Source organism: Trichophyton rubrum (assembly GCF_000151425.1).
Source record: "Trichophyton rubrum CBS 118892 genomic scaffold supercont2.9, whole genome shotgun sequence".
Classification (NCBI taxonomy): Eukaryota; Fungi; Ascomycota; class Eurotiomycetes; order Onygenales; family Arthrodermataceae; genus Trichophyton; species Trichophyton rubrum.
In genome coordinates this window covers 74,402-93,699 of record NW_003456420.1, presented here as the reverse complement: position 1 = coordinate 93,699, position 19,298 = coordinate 74,402, and the positions used below count along the sequence as shown (strand labels likewise).

The 19,298-nt window shown below is 48.7% G+C and overlaps 9 protein-coding genes across 11 annotated transcripts; 3 read left to right on the top strand and 6 right to left on the bottom strand.

Annotated features, from left to right (window-relative positions):
* Positions 1–432: 432 nt before the first annotated feature.
* On the bottom strand, positions 433–2,658 carry TERG_07023 (uncharacterized protein; the record flags this gene model as incomplete). The annotated part of the gene is made up of 1 exon (XM_003232123.2): positions 433–2,658. One exon carries the CDS (start codon positions 2,656–2,658, stop codon positions 433–435), a length of 2,226 nt encoding a protein of 741 aa, XP_003232171.2.
* A 1,737-nt stretch (positions 2,659–4,395) lies between these two features.
* Positions 4,396–5,267, bottom strand: TERG_07022 (uncharacterized protein; the record flags this gene model as incomplete). Its single annotated transcript, XM_003232122.2, has 3 exons — positions 4,396–4,401; positions 4,460–5,079; positions 5,153–5,267. 3 exons carry the CDS (start codon positions 5,265–5,267, stop codon positions 4,396–4,398), a joined length of 741 nt encoding a protein of 246 aa, XP_003232170.1.
* Positions 5,268–5,787: 520 nt separating this feature from the next.
* TERG_07021 (uncharacterized protein) lies at positions 5,788–6,195 on the top strand (the record flags this gene model as incomplete). The annotated part of the gene is made up of 1 exon (XM_003232121.1): positions 5,788–6,195. The coding sequence occupies one exon, from the start codon at positions 5,788–5,790 to the stop codon at positions 6,193–6,195; it is 408 nt and encodes a 135-aa protein (XP_003232169.1).
* A 321-nt stretch (positions 6,196–6,516) lies between these two features.
* TERG_07020 (uncharacterized protein) lies at positions 6,517–7,844 on the bottom strand (the record flags this gene model as incomplete). The annotated part of the gene is made up of 3 exons (XM_003232120.1): positions 6,517–6,990; positions 7,046–7,368; positions 7,430–7,844. 3 exons carry the CDS (start codon positions 7,842–7,844, stop codon positions 6,517–6,519), a joined length of 1,212 nt encoding a protein of 403 aa, XP_003232168.1.
* A 335-nt stretch (positions 7,845–8,179) lies between these two features.
* Positions 8,180–9,064, top strand: TERG_07019 (nucleotide diphosphatase; the record flags this gene model as incomplete). The annotated part of the gene is made up of 1 exon (XM_003232119.1): positions 8,180–9,064. The coding sequence occupies one exon, from the start codon at positions 8,180–8,182 to the stop codon at positions 9,062–9,064; it is 885 nt and encodes a 294-aa protein (XP_003232167.1).
* Positions 9,065–9,297: 233 nt separating this feature from the next.
* On the bottom strand, positions 9,298–10,149 carry TERG_07018 (uncharacterized protein; the record flags this gene model as incomplete). The annotated part of the gene is made up of 5 exons (XM_003232118.1): positions 9,298–9,463; positions 9,529–9,648; positions 9,723–9,789; positions 9,858–9,875; positions 9,987–10,149. 5 exons carry the CDS (start codon positions 10,147–10,149, stop codon positions 9,298–9,300), a joined length of 534 nt encoding a protein of 177 aa, XP_003232166.1.
* Positions 10,150–10,765: 616 nt separating this feature from the next.
* TERG_07017 (uncharacterized protein) lies at positions 10,766–11,812 on the bottom strand (the record flags this gene model as incomplete). The annotated part of the gene is made up of 1 exon (XM_003232117.1): positions 10,766–11,812. The coding sequence occupies one exon, from the start codon at positions 11,810–11,812 to the stop codon at positions 10,766–10,768; it is 1,047 nt and encodes a 348-aa protein (XP_003232165.1).
* A 2,371-nt stretch (positions 11,813–14,183) lies between these two features.
* On the bottom strand, positions 14,184–15,880 carry TERG_07016 (mitochondrial-processing peptidase subunit beta; the record flags this gene model as incomplete). 3 transcript variants are annotated; one of them, XM_003232116.1, is made up of 5 exons in its annotated part: positions 14,184–14,574; positions 14,632–15,326; positions 15,416–15,493; positions 15,547–15,672; positions 15,737–15,880. In XM_003232116.1, 5 exons carry the CDS (start codon positions 15,878–15,880, stop codon positions 14,184–14,186), a joined length of 1,434 nt encoding a protein of 477 aa, XP_003232164.1. The 3 variants fall into 3 exon arrangements, with proteins under 3 accessions (XP_003232164.1, XP_047607117.1, XP_047607118.1); XM_047750313.1 differs by lacking the exon at positions 14,184–14,574 and having other exon boundaries at positions 14,628–15,326; XM_047750312.1 differs by lacking the exons at positions 15,547–15,672; positions 15,737–15,880 and having other exon boundaries at positions 15,416–15,445.
* Positions 15,881–16,790: 910 nt separating this feature from the next.
* On the top strand, positions 16,791–18,727 carry TERG_07015 (uncharacterized protein; the record flags this gene model as incomplete). Its single annotated transcript, XM_003232115.1, has 6 exons — positions 16,791–17,038; positions 17,112–17,129; positions 17,215–17,724; positions 17,785–18,018; positions 18,083–18,330; positions 18,417–18,727. The coding sequence occupies 6 exons, from the start codon at positions 16,791–16,793 to the stop codon at positions 18,725–18,727; spliced, it is 1,569 nt and encodes a 522-aa protein (XP_003232163.1).
* Between the last annotated feature and the right edge of the window lie 571 nt (positions 18,728–19,298).

Genomic DNA, 19,298 nt, shown 5'->3' with positions numbered 1-19,298 from the left:
AGTACAAAGACAGACATAGCACCTTAGAATATCAAAAGCCCAAGGCAATCAAGACATTGATAGACATCTGGCATCAAGAACCGCATCAGGTAGACAATTTTTTAGGCCATCAATGACAATATCGATCGCGGAAGCCGGGGTTGAATCGCAGGTCAAATGCTCAAACATGCATGATGTAAAGGCTCCGGCTATCAGAGTTCATCTCGAATTTAGGCACTAGAGTCCTTAGCAGAAGCCAAAGGACGGGCCCAATCGCATGCAACCTGACTCATTTTCATGGCATTTTCCTTTGCCATTGCGCATGCAACTTCAGCCTCCTTTGCTGCCTGGATGGCAGTCAACATTGCTTTCTCAGCATCATGCGAATTGTTAACAGCTTCAATAAGAATCTTGCCAAGCTATAAGATACAATCGCCAACAGTTAGCAATTATCTAGAAACAGTCAATGTGTTTGATGACACTTACTCTAATGAGCTTCTCCTTGCGTGATGTATCGACTTCATTTCGCGCTGAATCAAGGATCTCCATCGTGATAGTGCTAATCATTCCAGTGTCTCGCAATGCAGGGGAGAGTGGAGGTTCGAGGTGGCGGTAGCTGATGTCTCCATTTGAAGTGCCACTTGGAACTCCGCTTCCATTAGTACCAAGATGAGGAACAGAGTGAGACGCTGGCACAGATAGTTTGAAGTTACTTGCAACCGTTGGCTTTGCATACGATATCAAAGGGCGCATGATTTCTTTTGGTGCCTCAGATTTATTCTTTGAAAACAATCCACGGAAATTGGAGAACACTCCTTTGGAAGATGACCCTTTGGTTTTAATTGGTTCCGGAGCGGTGGTGATAGGATCAGCAGAGCGGTGATGACGCTTCTTATGACGCTTATCTTTCTGTCCCTGGTTATCTGCATTCTGTGACGAAGGCTGATCTGGTCCGGTATGGATATCATTGTTTGGTCTAGGCTTATAATGGGCTCTATCGGTAGACGGTCGGTGTGGGTATCTTCTAGGGGAGCCATACGTAACGCTAATTTTGCTATTATGCCGAGGGCTTCTAGGAGAATTCACCTTAGGTGCTTCATTCTGGGACTTCCGAGTGCGCTCTACTGGACCTGCGGACTTAGATGGAGATGGGGAATTGTCTGTCACAGCCACGAGAATAGAGCTCTTTTTGGCAGATTCAACGACTGGGGAGCTGCAAGGCTCTTCGTTAGGTTTTCCGGGCTCTGCAACTTGTTCCCTATCTATCGATGTAGACTGCTTGGAATTCAAGTCTTTACCTTCTGTATCTAGGAACGGGTCAGCATCAAGCTTTTCCGAAGTTGGGTGAGGTGGCTCCTTTTCAGGGGAAGATTTTCGTCTCATCGAGCGATGGCCAGAGGATGCTCGGCGAATTCCAAATTCAGCGCTCTTTGCTTTTGGGATTGATTTTCCGGCTTGTCCTCCAGCAGGTGTAGGACTGCCTTCCTCCGCTGGAGGTTTACCACTGAAGGACAGCCTATAAGATGAATTCTTGGAGCGTTTTGAGGAAAAGGTCGCAAAGAGGCTATCGGTGGAGAGTCGAAATTCCCTCTTGTGTCCAGATTGACGACTAGGGCCACGACTAGGACAACGGCTCTCTTTTACATTTTTCTCCAACACCTTGATATCGTTATCACCCATGATGAGACGCTCAGCCTCTGATGAAATACGAAGTTGCGGACCGTGACTTGGAGCAGACTTCGAAAGCTGCTTCACAGTAATATCATCTGAGAATGGGTCGACATTTTCCTCCATTCCCTCGGTTTTACTATTCATTTCACCCTGGGATTCGCGCCGCAGGTTCATGCTAGAATGGTTATTGCCCTTGTCCATTCCGGAAGAATTTTCCTTTGCCACCGTTCCGTCGGTGGTAATTTTCTCTGCTCTATCAAAAATAGCAGATGGGGTGGTACCTTCAGGTAAGTTTCCAGAGCCGTTATCCTCTCTATTCTGCTGGAGCAGACGAGAAGGGAGTGGAATCGAGCTTCTCTTTGAAGGAGAGAAGACAGTTGCTTTTGAGCTATTACCAGCCCCCGAATCACTTTCAGAGAATAAATTCCGCGGCGACATTCGAGGGATTTTGGAACCGCTTTTGTCCGTTCGAGGAGTAGTATTCAGTGAGGCCGAATAATAAGGGTTTGATGGAGTAGGCGTCCCCATTGGCTTTTGCTTGGGGATCATGGCACCAGGTGTCCTAATAGGTGAAGGAGAATTTTGAAGTGAGCAAGAGGCTGCTCTGCTCTCTCTCGTCAGTAAGTGGTTCATACTACCAGGTGAAGATGCAACCCTAGGGCGGTCTCTAAATGGGTTAGACTTTGGAACCCGAGAATGGTAGCCAGGAGGTACAGGTACTCCTATGCCATGAAAAGCAGATGACCGTTCTGTCTGTACCGGATTGCGGTAGAAATCGGTAACAATCTTCAAGTTTTGAGGCTTTCTATGAAGAGAAAACTGACTCTCCGTTGAAGAATGACTGGGAGCAGATGTGCCCCATTTCGTAGAGCCGGGGCTAGGAGCTTCTGCCGCACCACTCTCAGGCAGGTAATCTTCTTGCACCTCGCTTGTCTGTCCTTCACCTCCTTTGCCAACCTCCATGCAAGCTGTGGCCTTTGTAAGTTTGGATAAAGCATCCGCAAACATACGAACCCCATCAGGGATTAGAGTGTGCGTGTCTTCTTCAATCCGTGTCAACTTAATCTCATCAATGGCATTCGCTTGGGCATTGCTTGTGGTATCTTCCTTGCTGTCTTCAGCTTGTTCTGAGGCAACCGCCGCCCATTCCTTGTCAGAAGGAGAAAAGGAATGTAGGCATTGCGATAGGTCTTTGCTTGTTTCGACAGAAGTATGGAGATCCGAATTACATGTTGTATCAACACCCAAAATAGGACCGGGTGGGTAGGGCAATGGCTTTTCCGAAGCAAGCTTCTTATCGGCAACATGTTGAATGCGAGCCTTCTAAGTAAAGGGGGAGAATCAAACAGGTCAGAATCGACGTCTTAGCAATTTATACGCGTTTATATAGTTCACATACGTAATTGCACTCCTTGGAGTTCCTATCTGGACACGGGGTAGACTGCTGCTCTGTCTCAGTTACGGAAATCAATCGATATGAGCCCTAGGTAAGCAAGTGTCAGTAGCCATGTAAGGTTTCATTTGAGAACCTGCTTTCTACATACAACACCTGGGGATTGGCCATTTCTGTAAGGTGTTCTTTTGCTATAGTTTGTCGACTTTGCTGATGTGGAACGAAAGGCATCCACTCCCTTTGACGCGACTGATGCCCAAGTCTTCTGGCGAGGTCTGCTAGAGCTAATAGGTAAAGACCTCGTAGGTGTCTCTGGGCGTGATTGTTTAGGCCTATCAACCGAAGGTCTTCGAGAAAGGTTTGAACTCGGGAGGAATAGCTGGTGACTCGGGCTGATGGGAGTCATGAACCGGGGGTAAGCTGGTTGCGTATTGTCAGTGGACTGGATAGAATTGTTTGAGACCGTGCTCTCATTCGTAATGGTAGGCTCGCAAGCAGGCATTCCATCTACCTGGTCCTCCATGTTGAACGTGTCTGCTCGAGTAGATGAGAGGCGAAGAGCTTCTCGGTAACCTCGTCCTGTATGGGCCATACACAGATCACAAGATGTAGAGTGAACTCATTTCGGTATCAGTTAGAGCATAAGGTGGAGGACAGAACACTCCACGCAAATGTGAATGTGTTGTGGTTTAAAGGTGGGAAACGACATGCGTGGGTGTGGCGGGAATGAAATGAACCGAGTTCAAGTACGCAACGGAATAACTCGTCATGTAGCTCCAGTGCGAGAAGGATATAGAAAAGAAAAGCCTATTGTGAAGACATCCAGTCAAAGGACAAAGGAAGACTTAAGGAATTTGCCAGGTCTAAAGGCTTAGAGAGTAATGATATCAAAGTCTCCGGTAAAATATGAAAACAAGTCAATATCTAATAGTACTTAGTACTATACTATTTTCATAATCACAATAGATGGCGAGAATATTGCGCTCTTCAGAAGCACAATATATAGTTAGAATCAAACGCGTAAAAAGATTATGATAGATTAGGGTCCAACAATCCAAACTTGAGCAAGAGTTCTCAGTCTGATTTCAAAAATATCCAGAATAATGAGTTGGGTGATGTACAGAATGCCGATGATCGCGGATGATATCTGATGTCGGAAAGAAAACTCCATAACAATGGGAGGGAATGAAACGAAACTGAACTCCAATGGCCATGGATTGAAAAACACGGGATCGGGTAGCAGAATTAAAGATTCTAAAGCCAAGGCATGTTCACGGGTTTGAAAGACCTTCAGTTGACGCTCTGGGGTCTTCTTTTAAAGGCAGTTTTGATATTCAATCAAGAAAGACGGCTCACTCCTAATGATCTCGTTAGACCATGCCAATAGTTAGTAATTATAGCATAAGATAAACAAACCTGAGGGGATTTTCTTTTGGCGGAAATTCTTGGGCTACCGGTTGTTTCACTGGTCTCTGTGGAGATGGATGGGACGGTGTCATGCCACTCGGTCACCTCCCATTCGACATGCATCGTATCGTTACCTCCGACGCCCCTGCGGTGTTTCCCTACTCTTCCCAGTCGGCTTCCTTCAATCATTTCCTCAAACCAAGGAATTCCTCCCAGAGTACCGCTTTGACGGGTAACAAACACCTGTGGTTCCGCGGAGGCGACTTGCCTCGACGAGGAAGCCGCGGGAGTAACACTTCTACTAGATGTAGCCGGAGCAAGCTGTGTACCAGCATCGACGTCTTCCGGGAGTAGCCCCAGGTCCTCAAGGGCGCTTTGGTCCTGGCCGAAGAGGCTGCCCACAGTAATCGACATGTAGTCAGCTTCCTCGGGAGGACTCTCGGTCCAGTAAGTCAGTGGCGTACCGCAAAAGCCACAGAAGACACGCCGACAATGCGGATCATCCGGAGGGATAAAAGTGCGCCGAATAGCAGAATGAGTCTCATCAGGGAAAAAGGACACAGTTGATGATTGATACCACTCAAGGGGCACTCGGAGCCATGCTGTCAACGGAGCGGCCTGCGTCCGACCTATAGACGACGACATCAGCAATCAGAGCATATGACGAACGCATCATTGAGCTATGCGCGGTAGAGTACTCACGATTCACACTGCTCGAGTCGAAGTAGACCTCGGCCTGGTCACTGGCATCAAGTGGGATGTTGATGAAACATTTGTTTCGCCCACAAGAACAACCGCCTCGAAGTGTCTGGCTCATGGTATCAATCAGAAAGATTCAAGTAGAGACGTAATTCCTAAAGACTCAATTCGAAACGAGCGGGAGATAATCGCATCGCGAGACAAAGCTCTGCTCTGCTCCTGTTCTTCATCGTCTTCTCTTCCTCTTCTTCCTGGAGGTTGTTTTTCCCTTCAAGTCCAACTTTCATCTAAGTATGATGTTATAGATTAGGTAATCATGCATGAGTTAGGTGATGTCTTATGTAATTAATGACGTAATTGCTTAGTCATATTTTCACATGCGGAGATATTCCCGTTATCGGATTTCTCCTCCGCGCTCCGCAGCTCCTTTTTTCAACTTCCAGTCAATGTCATCTGAACAGCAAAGAAATAATAGCAAGATCAAGGTCGCATGAAGGACAGGACGAGTGCCCAAGAGAGACGGCCAACCAAGCAGAAGCCATAAAAGGGCCGTTTGCGCTTTGTGTTCCGTGTTATTTGTTTGTTGCTCGCCAGCGGGTTACCAGCTTACCTCCTCCTACCCGCTCCTACCCATCGTCATGGCTCCTGCAACTTCGCCAACAGGAGCTGCCGCCGCTCGAAAGCCTAGCTCAACCCCCGGCGAAGACACCGAGCAGCAGATGAAGCGAACGTCCAACTCGCCTTCCGATGCCCGACCTGCTACGTCCGAGAGAGAGAAACCTCGTCTTTCTGAGCAGGAGAAGAAGAACAATCATATTGCCTCTGAGCAAAAGCGCCGGGCAGCCATACGTGAAGGGTTCGACCGATTAACCGAACTTGTGCCGGGTCTGACTGGTCAGGGCCGTAGCGAGGGCATGGTTTTGCGCAAAACTGTTGATTTCATGCAACTCAAGGTCCAGGAGCGAAAGGATTTGATTGAAGAGATCGAGCAGCGGGGAGGAAAAGTCGATGACAGGCTGCGCAATGTTACGGAGGCCATTAGATGATTTTGCTGTTTAACAATTTTCTACACACATTGCAGTATGGATGGGCAGGCGGCGTTTTCTTGGGGTTTTCAGGTTGGGGGGGGGGGATGGGGGTTTGGATGGATGTATTGAGCGGTGATACCCGTCAAGTCAGTGTCAAATCAGTGGCTTTTAGGCTCTCATTTTTTGCCTGTGTTTAACAAGTAAATCAGAATATAAACATGAAATGAGAGGTTAATATTCTAGATTGAGCATCAATACTTGAGCATTGCGTTTTCAGGCTTTGCAACCAACTTAGAGACGCCCTGGGACTGCAGCAAAGCCTATTTGCATCAGAAGCTGCTAGTACGCTTGAACGATATAATCCTGCCCGCCACCGAGTCTAAATGTAATAAGACGTCCTAGATCTGTTGATCCATCCTCCTGCACGCCCGTTTCTTCAAGGTCCCGAAACAGCTTGTCGATGTACTCCCCCGCGCCCGAGAGACTCAGAATTTTAGCTATTGCCCGGTGTAGAGCGAGTAATCGAGGAGATGGGGGGTCGATCGTTTTCCCATCGCTAAGAAACAGTTTCCGTGTCACAGGTAGTCCTAGTCGTTCAGCATAACCTGGAGTGTCGATACTTTCGATACGGTAGGTATTTTCCTCCCCCGAAACAGCTTCGAAATAGATCTCAAAATTTCCAAAGATGTTATGGAAAGCATGTGTGAGACTGATAGCATTGCGAGGACTATCGATGTAAGGCCCTTCTATGAGGCTTGCAACATCACAATCAAACATATTTAAGATATTAATGGCAGTCCTTCTTGCATCATTCTACCTAACAGTTAGTATACCCGCAATGAAGGTTTCTTTTGTTATAATAACTTACAAGCTGCAAGTCCTTGTCCACTGTTACAAGGGAATGTGGTAGTATGTGCGCAACTTCCAAGAAATCCCTTGGATCTTCGACTTTGATCACATTTCCATCGTCATCCATCACGACTGGTCCCTGTTCACGCAGTCGGCGACGCTCCTCTTGCATGTCAAAAACTCGAGAAACAACACAACGATGACGGTCGCGGATAAGGCACAAGGACCTAAGATACGAAACTCTTTCCACGGTGCCGATGATCTCATGGGGTGATTGAATGCTTTTGATGGCAGAAATTTGATCTGGCGTAGGTTGTGGTGTTTTCCTCCCATTTGCTTTCACTAGGTAGATATTAGTAAAGAGAATGTCATATATTTACTATCAAAAAGGCGGGGCACAAACATGGGATAAAAAATTGGTCGAGGAGCATATCTGCGAAACCCTTGAGTTTGTCTGTGAGCCGGCTATCGTCTGTGTCAATATCTGCATCACTGTCGATATCGAAACCCATAAAATTAAAGAAAACCCGCAGAAACATATCCTTTGATATATCTGAGGCCGAAAACTCGTAGGAATGGAGGATGAGCAAGTTGCGGTGGTACCCCTCCTTGATACCAACTTCATCACCAACACGACGAACAACTCGATACAAAACATCTTGAGCACGAGAACGCTCTACTCCAGCCAGGGGCGGTAGTTGGTCATAGTTTATGACCCCTTCGAATGATGCTTGGTGGTGGTCGTGAAGTTGGGGCGGAATGGGAGAACGTCCAGGCAAGTCAAGCACTTCCTCACGGTATGGTTGTTGGGAAGCCATAACTACTCGAAGTAGTTAAAATAATTTGCGTAAAGAAACGAAGAAAGGGTGTTAATCTGATTAATGACCCAAGTCAGAGGTATACAGGTAATAGCCGGCCTTAATGAAATCTGACGTCATCCTGGCGCCTGGTGTGAAGAGTGTAGGAAGTGAAGTGCAGAAGATGAAGTATTTAAACTCGCTTCACTATTAGAGTTCACGGGACCCGTCGATGCGGCTCTTCTTCGTGTTTACTGGACTTGGGGAGCGAAGACGGGGAAGAACGAGGGACACACCCGCATTGACGATTATTATTATTTATTTAGTGAAGTAACGTCCGCCATCCCACCTCGAAGATGAACATCTTTAGGAGTGCAACCTCATACGTCTACAACATCATTCCATCCTTCCAGGAAGACGAAGACGAGACAGACAACATGTCCAGCCAACAGACACACCCTTCGGGAATACCATCCGATCCACCACCATCTTACGAAGCCTCTCAACCTGCATCCAAGCCTCATCCGAAGCCACTCCCGCCCTCGCTTCCAGTGCTTGTGAGCCTGCGAAAGAAGAGAGTAATCCTCGCCTCGGCCTCTCCTCGCCGTAAACAGATAATCGCCTTCCTCGGCCTTCCCAATCTTGAAATCATCCCCTCGAATACAGCAGAAAACCTCCCCAAGACCCTCACCCCGTTTGAATATGTGCTGGAAACAGCCACAGAGAAAGGTCTGGCGGTGTATAAGCAGGAGATAGACAACGAGGTAAAGGGAGAGCCAGCGTTGATTCTGGCCGCTGATACCATTGTTGTCAATCCAGAGACAGGCGATATTCTGGAGAAACCACACTCAGAGGCAGAGCATATAAGTATGTTACAGGGACTGAGGGATGCGGGAGATCATAAAGTGTATACAGCAATAGTCGCTATAGCACCCTTGGAGAGTGCACAGGCCCCGGGGTACGCGCTTGAGTCGGTTGTGGAGGAGACGACCGTTCGATTCGACCCTCAGATCACAGACGAGTTACTGCTCATGTACGTGAGGACAAGAGAAGGTGCTGATAAGGCCGGAGGGTATGGAATGCAAGGGCTGGGGTCAGTACTTGTGGAGAAGATTAATGGCAGCTACGATAATGTCATCGGCCTGCCGCTGAGAGCTACGCTCAAGCTCATCGAGAAGATAATGACCATCGCAGAGGAGGATGCAGAAATAGACCATGGTGCATTGGCAGATGATGGTTAGACGCCCACGTTAAAGGGTTATGGGTCCGATATTGATAGCATGATTCCCACTTCTGTATTTTACGCACCAAAAGAGGGGGAAGTTTGATGAAATTGAATGCTTTATATGCATATGTAGGTATCCATGGGACCGAAGACAACTTCATGGAAAGGAATAGAAATAAAAATGAAAAGGGGGGCAAAAAAAATTGTGTATCAGGGTACAAAACAAGCAGAAATACAGGATATATACATTTACGCCTTCCAGATCCTCTTGAGAGCTTCTGTTACACCAACATCGTTAGTCTCAAATTCGTACAGGCCAACTGCAGTAGCAAGAGTGAAACCGCGGAGGAGCCAGTTCAAGAAGGCAGAGGTCTTGGGCACACGCCATGGACGGAAATAATCGGCAATCATGGCCCTGTATACAATTAGCTCCAAACTATCATTTTAACAGATGGTGATGGGTATTGCTATATGACGTACTGGAAACCGATGTGGGAGTGAATGACGAGGGTACCGCAGAGCACAGCGTCAAGGACAGGGCTGACGGATCCAGAGGCGAATGGAGCAATTGTGAGAGGAATTAAAGAGGCCGCAACCACTCTATAGACAGGAGTCAGTTATACCAGCACCAAAGCCCAGTACGTAAGTGTACATATTATATGCCCAGTACACACCTCTCAAAGGTCCAATGGTAGCTTCCGTGGGTGGGAGAGGTAGGAGGAATTGGAGCAGCATCATTAGCTACAAACAAGCATTAGTTAACCTGGTAAATTGATGACATCGTATGTAGTTTCTTGCGAAGAACGTACTGGTTCCGTGGACAACCTCTATAACAACACCATGATACATTAGCAAACATATCTTGAAACCTCAAGGCCAGAACTTCTCAATTGCTTCTGCCCCGCCGGCCAGATCATCCAATATTCCGCAGTACTCACGAGGCAATGGTGGCAGAATATCCTTCTTGCTCGAGGCATGGAACCAGGTCCTCTGTAGCTGGCTGGCGCTCAGTGCGGCGATGGGCGATCTGTGCTGGAAGCCGGCAACGCGGTAGCTCTGCCGGAGAGCGGAAACAGAGGGGCGAACGATAGAGGAGGCCATCTTGGTCCTGACTGCTGCGACGCGGCGTCGTGGTTCGGTTCGATAATCCTCCTCGACTTGGATCTTCGTCGTTGGTTGCTCTTGAAGCAAAAGCGAACATCGAAAAACATCCTCGGGAAAGTCAGCAGAATCGGCGGCATCTGATTGGCCAGCGTGCAGTCTTGAGCCGAAAAATCCCGTGATCGCTTAGGTAAGACATGCAGCGGATATAAAAGCGTTTCTTGCGACTTTTTGTACGACCGACGAAAGGCGTTCAAATCCTTGTATTGGGCTTTATTACGTTGCTGTTGATCTAGCAAGAGTAGCAGGTGTCGTAGAAAGGTGTGGTGTTGTCGTCGGTGTTGTTTTGATCGCCCGTCGACGTCAGACATCAGCAATTCCTACGACTCCTCCTAGCCTCCAACACGACCAAGACCTCTACGAAAACCAATGGATACAAGGCACGATATGAACTTTTCACGGTTAATATTGCTATCTTAATTGAAATATAGCCCCCATGATCATCCCTGGTAAACTGAAAATTAACCAGAACCAACAGTTAACAACTCCAAAATGCAGTAGAAGTGGAAAAGCCGAAATCAGCGAATTAGGTACATGTATCGATTATCTCTTACATCTACAGCTTCAGGACGGCCTTGCCCAAGTTCCTTCCATGGAAGATACCCACTAGACCCTCAGGCGCATTCTCGATGCCCACCGTCTCCGCAATCAGGGGCTTGAAAGAACCGTCCTTGATCCATTTGGAGACCCGCTCGAGGTGCTCCTTCGACCACTTGTCACCCATACCGGGATCGTTGACAATGAACCCACGCATCGTCAAACGCTTGGTGATGAAGTGGAAGAGATTCGTGATAGGATATCTCTCCCTCATTTGCAGGTTATACTGCGAAATCATGCCACAGGCGACGATGCGCCCAAAATCATTCATATGTTCGAGGGCAGCTTCGAGGTGATCTCCGCCAACGTTCTCGAAGTAGATGTCAATGCCGTTGGGAGCAAGTCTCTTGAGAGCGTCGGCAGGCTTTTCGGTCTTGTAGTTGAATCCAGCGTCGAAGCCCAGGGTCTTGACGATATAAAATAGCTTCTCTTCGCTGCCAACACTGCCGATGACATTCAGTCCTTCATGCTTAGCTATCTGTCCGACTACCTGGCCGACTGCACCGGCTGCAGAGGAGATGAAGATGGTTTCTCCCTTCTTCGGCTTGCCAATTTCATACAGAGAGGCATATGCGGTCAGGCCAGGCATGCCGAGTGGACCAAGGAAGACACGAAGATCATCAAGGCCTTCTGGGTTCTCGAGCGGCCTAATGAACTTGAGATGAGCCTCGGGCAGGACGAGATTCTTTTGGATGGGCAACAGGCCGATAACAACATCGCCAACTTTGTACTTGTCGTTCTTGGACTTAATGACCCTTGCGATAGTGGCGCTGGGGATAGGCTCGTTAAGGTTATATGCTGGAGTATAGGACTTGACGTGCGCTGGTCTCATGCGGCCTCGCATGTAGGGATCGAAGCTGGTGTAGAGGCATTCTAGCGTCAAACCGCCATCTGGGGCCGGGGCCTCGGGGTCGAAAGGGACATTCTCAACAGCTATGTGTACTCCGGGTTCTGGGAATGCCGACGGAATCTTTTTGAAATAGAGGGATTTGGTTGTGGTAGCCATAGCTAACGTATATGTTGGTATTCCAGTATAAGGACGCCGTTAACACTATTATGGGGTCTCAGCACAACCACGACAGCAAAAAAAAAGGTCATTTCACCCTCACCAAAGATCAATTTGAATGGAGGAGATTTACATATATATACTCGACAGTGGTGCCAGTCCTTGGCCCGGACGAATTTTGACTGTTTCAGATCTTATCAACGAACCGGACTAATCCCATTGAGAGCCTGGCTCCCGCTTGGTGGAGGGGAATGGGGATAGGGGGCGAGGGGGATGGTGTCTCTGCTCGGGTACGGGAATATCCTCTAATTTTTCAGAAAAAAAGAATGCCTGTGTTCAAAATCGTGGCGGTTCTTGCTCAAATAAGCATCTTAACTGCGCAGCTTGGTAACTAGCTAAACGAGATCACCGGCGGCTTAAACAGTGCATGAAACCCGGGTCTTGCCACAAAATGCCTGAGCGAGAGGTGTCCCTTTCCCTCCGTCATAATTATAAACGTTGTAGTTATGACATCAGGAACTATAGCCGCAGCCCGAGTTCGCTCCAGTTAGACTGTTTACCAGCAAGACAAAGAGCCTCGGTACCTAGGTAACTAGATTTTATCATCGAACCAAAGTAGAGCAGACCCTCTTGTCCCCTAGTTGTATGGAGAGCTCAGACTCGTTCAATTATTAACGGAGCGCCATGGGGAAATCTCTCTTACCTATTCTTTCACTGTTTGTCTTTTTTCTTCCCACCTCCGCCGCCTGTTATACCGAAAAGAGAGTCCTCCTCCGACGGATCTGATGCAAGCACGGCCGTAGACTCGGACAACGGACATGATTTAGCTTCTTCCACGACGGAGCAACTTGGCTCTTTGTTTCTTCCACAGTGCATGGTATGACAGCCGTAGATTATATAGGAATGCAGCTCCGTGCTGGCTTGCTAAGCATAGCTAGTGGTGGAGCGGTGTGTCGTATGGCTGCTTTGGCTGCCCCATACACCACATCCCGCCAGCGAGCGATGTACCAGAGCCGGCGCTGCTTGGTGCAAGGTGTACTTAAATACAGGCGATGCCAGGCGAGACCAAGCCTCATGCATGCTGGTCGAGGGAAAGTAATATCCGTACATTAGCTCTGGCTCGAGTTACCGCGGCCGTTCATCGAATCATGGGGTGCATTGGCTCACGCCCGCTTGTCCCTTCGAGCAACGCGGATGGCTTCAAGATAAGGACAGGTCTGGTTGATTCTCATATGTGCAGAGAATCTGCTGTAACTAACTGGCTAACGTGCGGTCGTAGTTAGCAGCCAGAGAGTTAGATGGTGCACTCTCGTGTATACCTGGCGTTGTGCGACTATCAACACCGTCATCGTCGATCAGGTTCTGCTGTATATATTAAAAGACGACAGGGCTATATTTGCCTCATTGGGACCTGCTCGCTGGCAGAGTCAGGGGACTCGAGCGAAGTCTCAGTGCGGTTTCACGCCCTCGCAGGCCGCTGTTCTACTGAATGCTTCTGTGAAGCTCAATATCTAGCCCTGTATGCTGTCTCGGTCCTGGATGGAGGCCTTAGCCGGCGTCGTCCGAATGCAGCCGCCTCTTGGAAGCTCGCGTAACCACCTTTGTGTGCCTTTTGAGTGCATAATATTAAGATACGTAGGTTGATGCCCTGTGTCCCGGCTGCTTCTGTGCGTAGGAGCTGCGTGCGCCCGGCACTATGGACGGGGGAGACCGGGGTGGATGTGCATGCATCTTGATTATGTTGAGCCCGACCTGCTCGGGAGTCTTGACGTAGACGGCAAGTGTTCGAAAAGTTGAATAGAAGATATAAAACCGCTCGAAGTTCCCCCCTGGCAACAGCCGGAGAAACGGCTCTTTTGTTGAATGCTACGTGGAATTCTGTTGAGAACGGATACCTGGGGAACACTGGGGAATAGCAAACCCTGTGGTTAGGAGGTTGATCATAGCCAGTGACTGCGTAGAAGGGGCATCCCCCGGCCACGAGGGAACGGATACGTCTGACGGGGAGAAGGAGCCGGATGGATAGGTTTATAGCAGACAGCTAATATCAATTGGAGGGAAATGCAGTAGTTAAGTAGCGCGGATATAGGTAGGCGAGGGAGGCGGAGGGAAAGGGGGTCTTTAGGTACTGTACAAAATGATATATAGGACCGCAGCTATCGATCCCACTTGTGAATCTATCAAAAACAAGACAAAGACCAAGAAACGGGGGGGAGAGAAGTGGAATCAGGTACAAAGGAAATTACATTTGTGAAGAGAGAAAAAAGTCTTCGCGGGGTTGCGAGGCTTCTTTTTTGTCTTGTATATTTGTCTTCTGTTTTTTTTTTGTGGCGGATTTGTTACACTGGTCTTCTTTCTTCCCTTTCTATTTTTAAGAAGCATCACGGCTCATGTCGTTGCGGATTCTCTGGTAGTCGAGCATGCCCTCGATGCTTCCGAAAGCACTGACAGCAAGGTCCTGGTCCCAGAGTTTTCGCTGGGCAAAGTCCATGACGTGCTTCTCGGTGATGCCGTCGATGACACGCTCGATTTCTTGTGGAGACAGGCGGCGGCCGGTAGTGACGATCTGGCGGCCGGTGTCCTCAGCCACGGCGGTGGTTCCATCAAGAGAAAGGAGGATGGATGCACGAAGCTGGGCCTTGGCACGCTCGACTTCAGCAGGGCTGACATCGTATGATAGGCGAGACCATTCACGGAGAGTGAAGTGGACGAGGTCGTCGAGGTTGGTCAGATTCTCAGATACAAGGTAAATACCCCAGAGACTGCACAAGTTAGTACAATGTATTTATAGATGGGGGGAAATTTTGAGAAATGCTCACCCGGTATCACTGTAGCTGGTGGAGAAGCTCATGAAGCTGTTGGCCAAATTGTGGTGGTTGATGAACGTGCTAAGCTTGCTCCCGAGGTAAGGAGAGTTGCCCATCGTACGATCCCAGTTGCCAACAATGGCCTGAGTGACGAGAGCAGTGAAGTAGTCATCGTCCTTCCAGCTGACACCCTCAACTGCGAGAGCAATGTGAGCAGTTGGGACAGTGTCATCACGAATTCGGACGTCAGAGCCAATGAAGTCTGGCTGACGCTTCTGTTCGGCGGCAATGGCGGAGGCAGCAGAGCTTGGTGGTTGGCTGGGGAGGTTTCCAAAGTGCTCTTCAGCAAGTTTGACGAGCTGCTCGTGAGGAACACCACCAGCACCAACAAGAACCATACGGTCAGCAGTGTAGTTGGTCTTGATATAGTCGACAAGGTGTTCACGCTGAATGCTGGCAATGTTCTCCTTTGGTCCAAGGATCGTTCGGCCAAGAGGCTGGCCCTGGAAAGCAGTGGCGTGCAGGTGATCAAAGACGACCTCCTCTAGTTGCTTGTCGACCTCCTCTTGCTCTCTAAGGATGACACTGCGCTCACGCTCGATGGCAGCTGGCTCGAGTTTGGAGTTTTGGAGGATATCAGACAAGATATCCACGGTCTTGGGAACATCGGCATTAAAAGACTTGGCATAGTAGACAGTGTTTTCTCGCTATATGGAAGGAGTAGTTAGAGCTCGCCCTCGATGGTTTGAGTTTTGGATATGGTCGGATGATGAAAATGGTTGATCTAGAGACATACCGATGTGTAGGCATTGAGGTGCCCACCCATGTTCTCAATTTCCAACTCCAATTGGTGCTGGGTTCGTCGATTGGTGCCCTAGACATTGTCAGCATTACATCACCAGCAACGGCCCTTGAACTCCAGCACACCTTGAAGGCAAGATGCTCCAGGAAGTGAGCAGTTCCATTAGTCTGATCAGTCTCAGCCCTGCTTCCGGCATCAATCCATACACCGACGGTCGAGGTCTGAGCCCATGGAGAGTATTCGGTAGCAATCTAGAGGGACAGTCAGCGTGTCTCTTCCATCTCTGCCATCATCCACAGCTCGATCCGGACTCACCGTCAAGCCATTGGACAGTGTCGTTGACTGCGTCGTGCCAGCGACTGGAGATGCAAAACCTCGCCTGCTGCGCTGGACGGCCTGCAGCGCGCTGCGAGAGCGCACCGCCTGGTGGAAGTTGAGAGCGAGTCTCCGGGATGCCATGGCGGAGAATGTGAGAGGGAGCCTGGTGGTGAAAAGGTGAATTGGGGGCAGCGTTCGACTGTCGCTTCGTCGTGCCTTTTCGTTGAAGTCATGAAAAGCGAAAGTTGTGAAGTTCAAACTTGCTGTTTCCGATCATCACGTGATCTCAGATGAGAAGCGCATTTCTGCGTCATCTGATTGGTCGGCTGCCACGACATGCAGCTCCATGACAGGCATCCAGGATGTTTCTGATATTTGATACTTCGACACTTGACAATGCTTAGACGCAGCGGCAGGGTAAGAATGGGCTTTGAGCAGGTGAGTAAGGCTATAGGCTATTCCGTCAAGTGCACGGCATATTAACAACGAAAAATGCAGGTAACTCATAGCTGGCTTATGTGAGCCACCCCTCCGTGGCAGGCAATGATCGTATCTTCACCAGCAGCCATCGTACGTGCATGCGTGAAATCCTATGGCTACGGGAGGCTCTTTATGTTTCGGGAACACTCACGCACTCAATCCAGCCTCTTCTCAGTACAAATATACTCACCCAACATGTCACAAAATACTTACTGCTTGTCCGTCCAGCTTTTCCGTACCCTTGAGCCTATTTTAAAGTGGAGAAGATGTTGCCCCAGAGCCCTGGAACCCGCCTCAGATCAGATCATGGCATGATATGCCCTGTTCATTCTCTCAATTTTCTGCGTCGGGGCATATATAAAAGTTGACAACGTTCTTTCAATAATATACAAAGTACGCTTGTTGCCTCGTGCTCTTCGGTTGTCTATCTACTGCGCCCTAGGATCAGACAGGGGTGCCGTCTTGATCCTTTTCACCCCTCGAAACTCGCAGAATTTTCTTTCCTCAAGAGCCTGTTTATTAAGGCGCCTGAAGACAACAGCCGGTAGCATAACTCACTACTCGTCCAGACATGGCGACCACAGAAGAAGGCCGGCTGATTCCGGCTGAAGAGATAACTGAGCAAGCACCGTTGCTGAGAAGAGAGGGTGACGAAGGCGTGAGAAACTCGCATCCGCGACTCTCTGGAGCTCGCTCCACGATTATTATACTGGGACTGACTGGTGTCACCTTCCTAAGCTGCGTGTCTAACGGTCTTCTTGTCGTCGGCCTGCCTGCAATCGCCTATGACCTTGAGCTTCCCGATCATCTCTTGTTCTGGTTTGACTCCCGTAACCTTGGAATTAAACGTCTGGATAAAGTAGATGCTTGCTAACACTCGCGCACGATCTAGGCCAACATCCGTCTATTCGTAAGTAGGATGGCGCTTTATTTCTCCATGGTATCAAGTAAATCAAAAAATGGCATCTCTAATAGTTAATTGCTCGTGCATATAGACTTGCCAGCGGATGTGTTCTCTTGCTCGCTGGCTCCTTAGCCGACATTGTTGGTGATCGGTCGATTAATATCTTGGGTACTGCAACCACTGCTCTCGCAATCCTTGGCACGGGCCTATCTCGCACCGGAATGGAGATGATCATATACCGTCTCGTTCAGGGTGTCGGCGTCTCAATGTGTCTGCCAACCGGAGTCAGCATCATCACGAGGTCGTTTCCTCCCGGACCCCAGCGCAACATCGGATTCGCTAGCCTGGGCTTATCCCAACCACTTGGCTTTTCTGTCGGCATGGTTGCCGAGGGGCTGTTTTCAGAGGCCCCCGGAGGCTGGAGACTGGGATTCTATGGTAGTGCCAGTGTCGCACTCGTCCTCACTATATCAAATTTCCTTGTCCTACCATTTGATAACAAACAATCTACCTTTAAATGGGGTGATCTCCTGAGTAAGGTCGATTGGGTCGGAATACTGATTGCTAGCTCTTGCATGGGCATTATCTCCTACATATGCGCGTGAGTATTGGTTCACCTTATTCAAGAGTCAAGAGCCGGACTTACAATGTTATCCTGCAGTATTCTCACAGACGACGTGGCCAATATCCAGAATGCCGCTCACATAATACTTATTGTGTTTGCCCTGGCCCTGATGCCTGCCTTTGGCTTCTGGATGCATTGGCAAGGAAAGAGAGGCGCACCAGCATTGATACCCAACTCGATGTGGAAGAACACAGTCTTTGTTTCCATCAGCTTGATCGTATTCTTCACTTGGGCTGTCATATTAAGCTCTGAGCTAGTACTGAGTTTATTGTATGTTCAACTCCTCTCCCTTTCGCTGTTTACCTGATTGCCGTTACTAACTCGTCAATAATAGCTTCCAAAAAGTCCAGCTGTTGTCTCCATTCGATACTTCCATCCGTCTTCTGCCCAATGTCATCATTGGCGTTATACTCAACCTTAGCACCGGACTATTCGTCCATCTGGTCCAAGTCAATTACCTAGTCATTGTAGTGTCTATAATCGCAGCAATTGCCCCGCTGTTGATGGCCATCATAGACCCAAACTGGAACTACTGGATCTGCGCGTTCTGGGGAGTGCTCTTGGGGCCAGTGGCTATCGATGGTATGCACGGCTTTGTTCTTCCCCTCCCCCGTCGCACTTACACGGCATTAGCGCCAGTTACTGACACATGACTTTCTACCATCTAGTTGTATTCACCATCGCCCACTTGATGATCACAGATATATTCCCGAGCTCCACCCAGGCTCTCGCTGGCGCTGTGTTCAACACCATCGCCCAACTCGGAAGCTCTGTTGGCCTCTCTGCCATTGCAGTCATTTCAGCTGCGGTAGAAAAGGCCTCACCTTATCCGGACCAATCGCCTGCGGCCATCATGGCTGGGTACAGGGCAGCATTCTGGGCGTGTTTCGGTACCATGCTGTTTGTTGCGTTCATTGGCTTTGTCGGCCTCTGGAATGTGAGGAAGCTTGGGGTCGAAGACGATCACGAACGAACCTAAGACACAAACTTGACGGACATCATTGACTCCCAATCTTTTGTGGTTTCGAGGAGGCTGCCTGAAAATTCTTCTTTATTTTGCTTCACTGCACACAAGAATCGGCTAGGTCGAGGACCTCCTAAGTCGAGTGCATTCTCCTTTCACCTACCTTAATAAGCTCTTCGTATGTGCCCGGGTACATAAAACGACTGACACACTTGAAAATCAGTAGCATTCACATTATAGATAGCCTGTTCTCTTTGATCATATGATTATAGCTCCTCTTCAGGGGCAGCAATAGACGCAAAAAAATGCATCAACCTGATGAAAATACTTATGACGCCGTTGCTTTAATTGAGATGTTGAAAATGCTGCCGACTAGTCCTAGTGCTCGATCATTTACCTCCTTCACCAACGGCCCCATAGCCATCAATTCTTCGCCTCCTAATGTATATCATAAGCATTTAAGGAGCTCCACACAAAAGTTGCTACAGAGTTTGTCAGATATTTGAAATAGTTATTAATCACTTTGTAATAGTTAACTACCTACCCCATCGGACCAACTTTCGGACGTGCAACTCGTTGACTATTT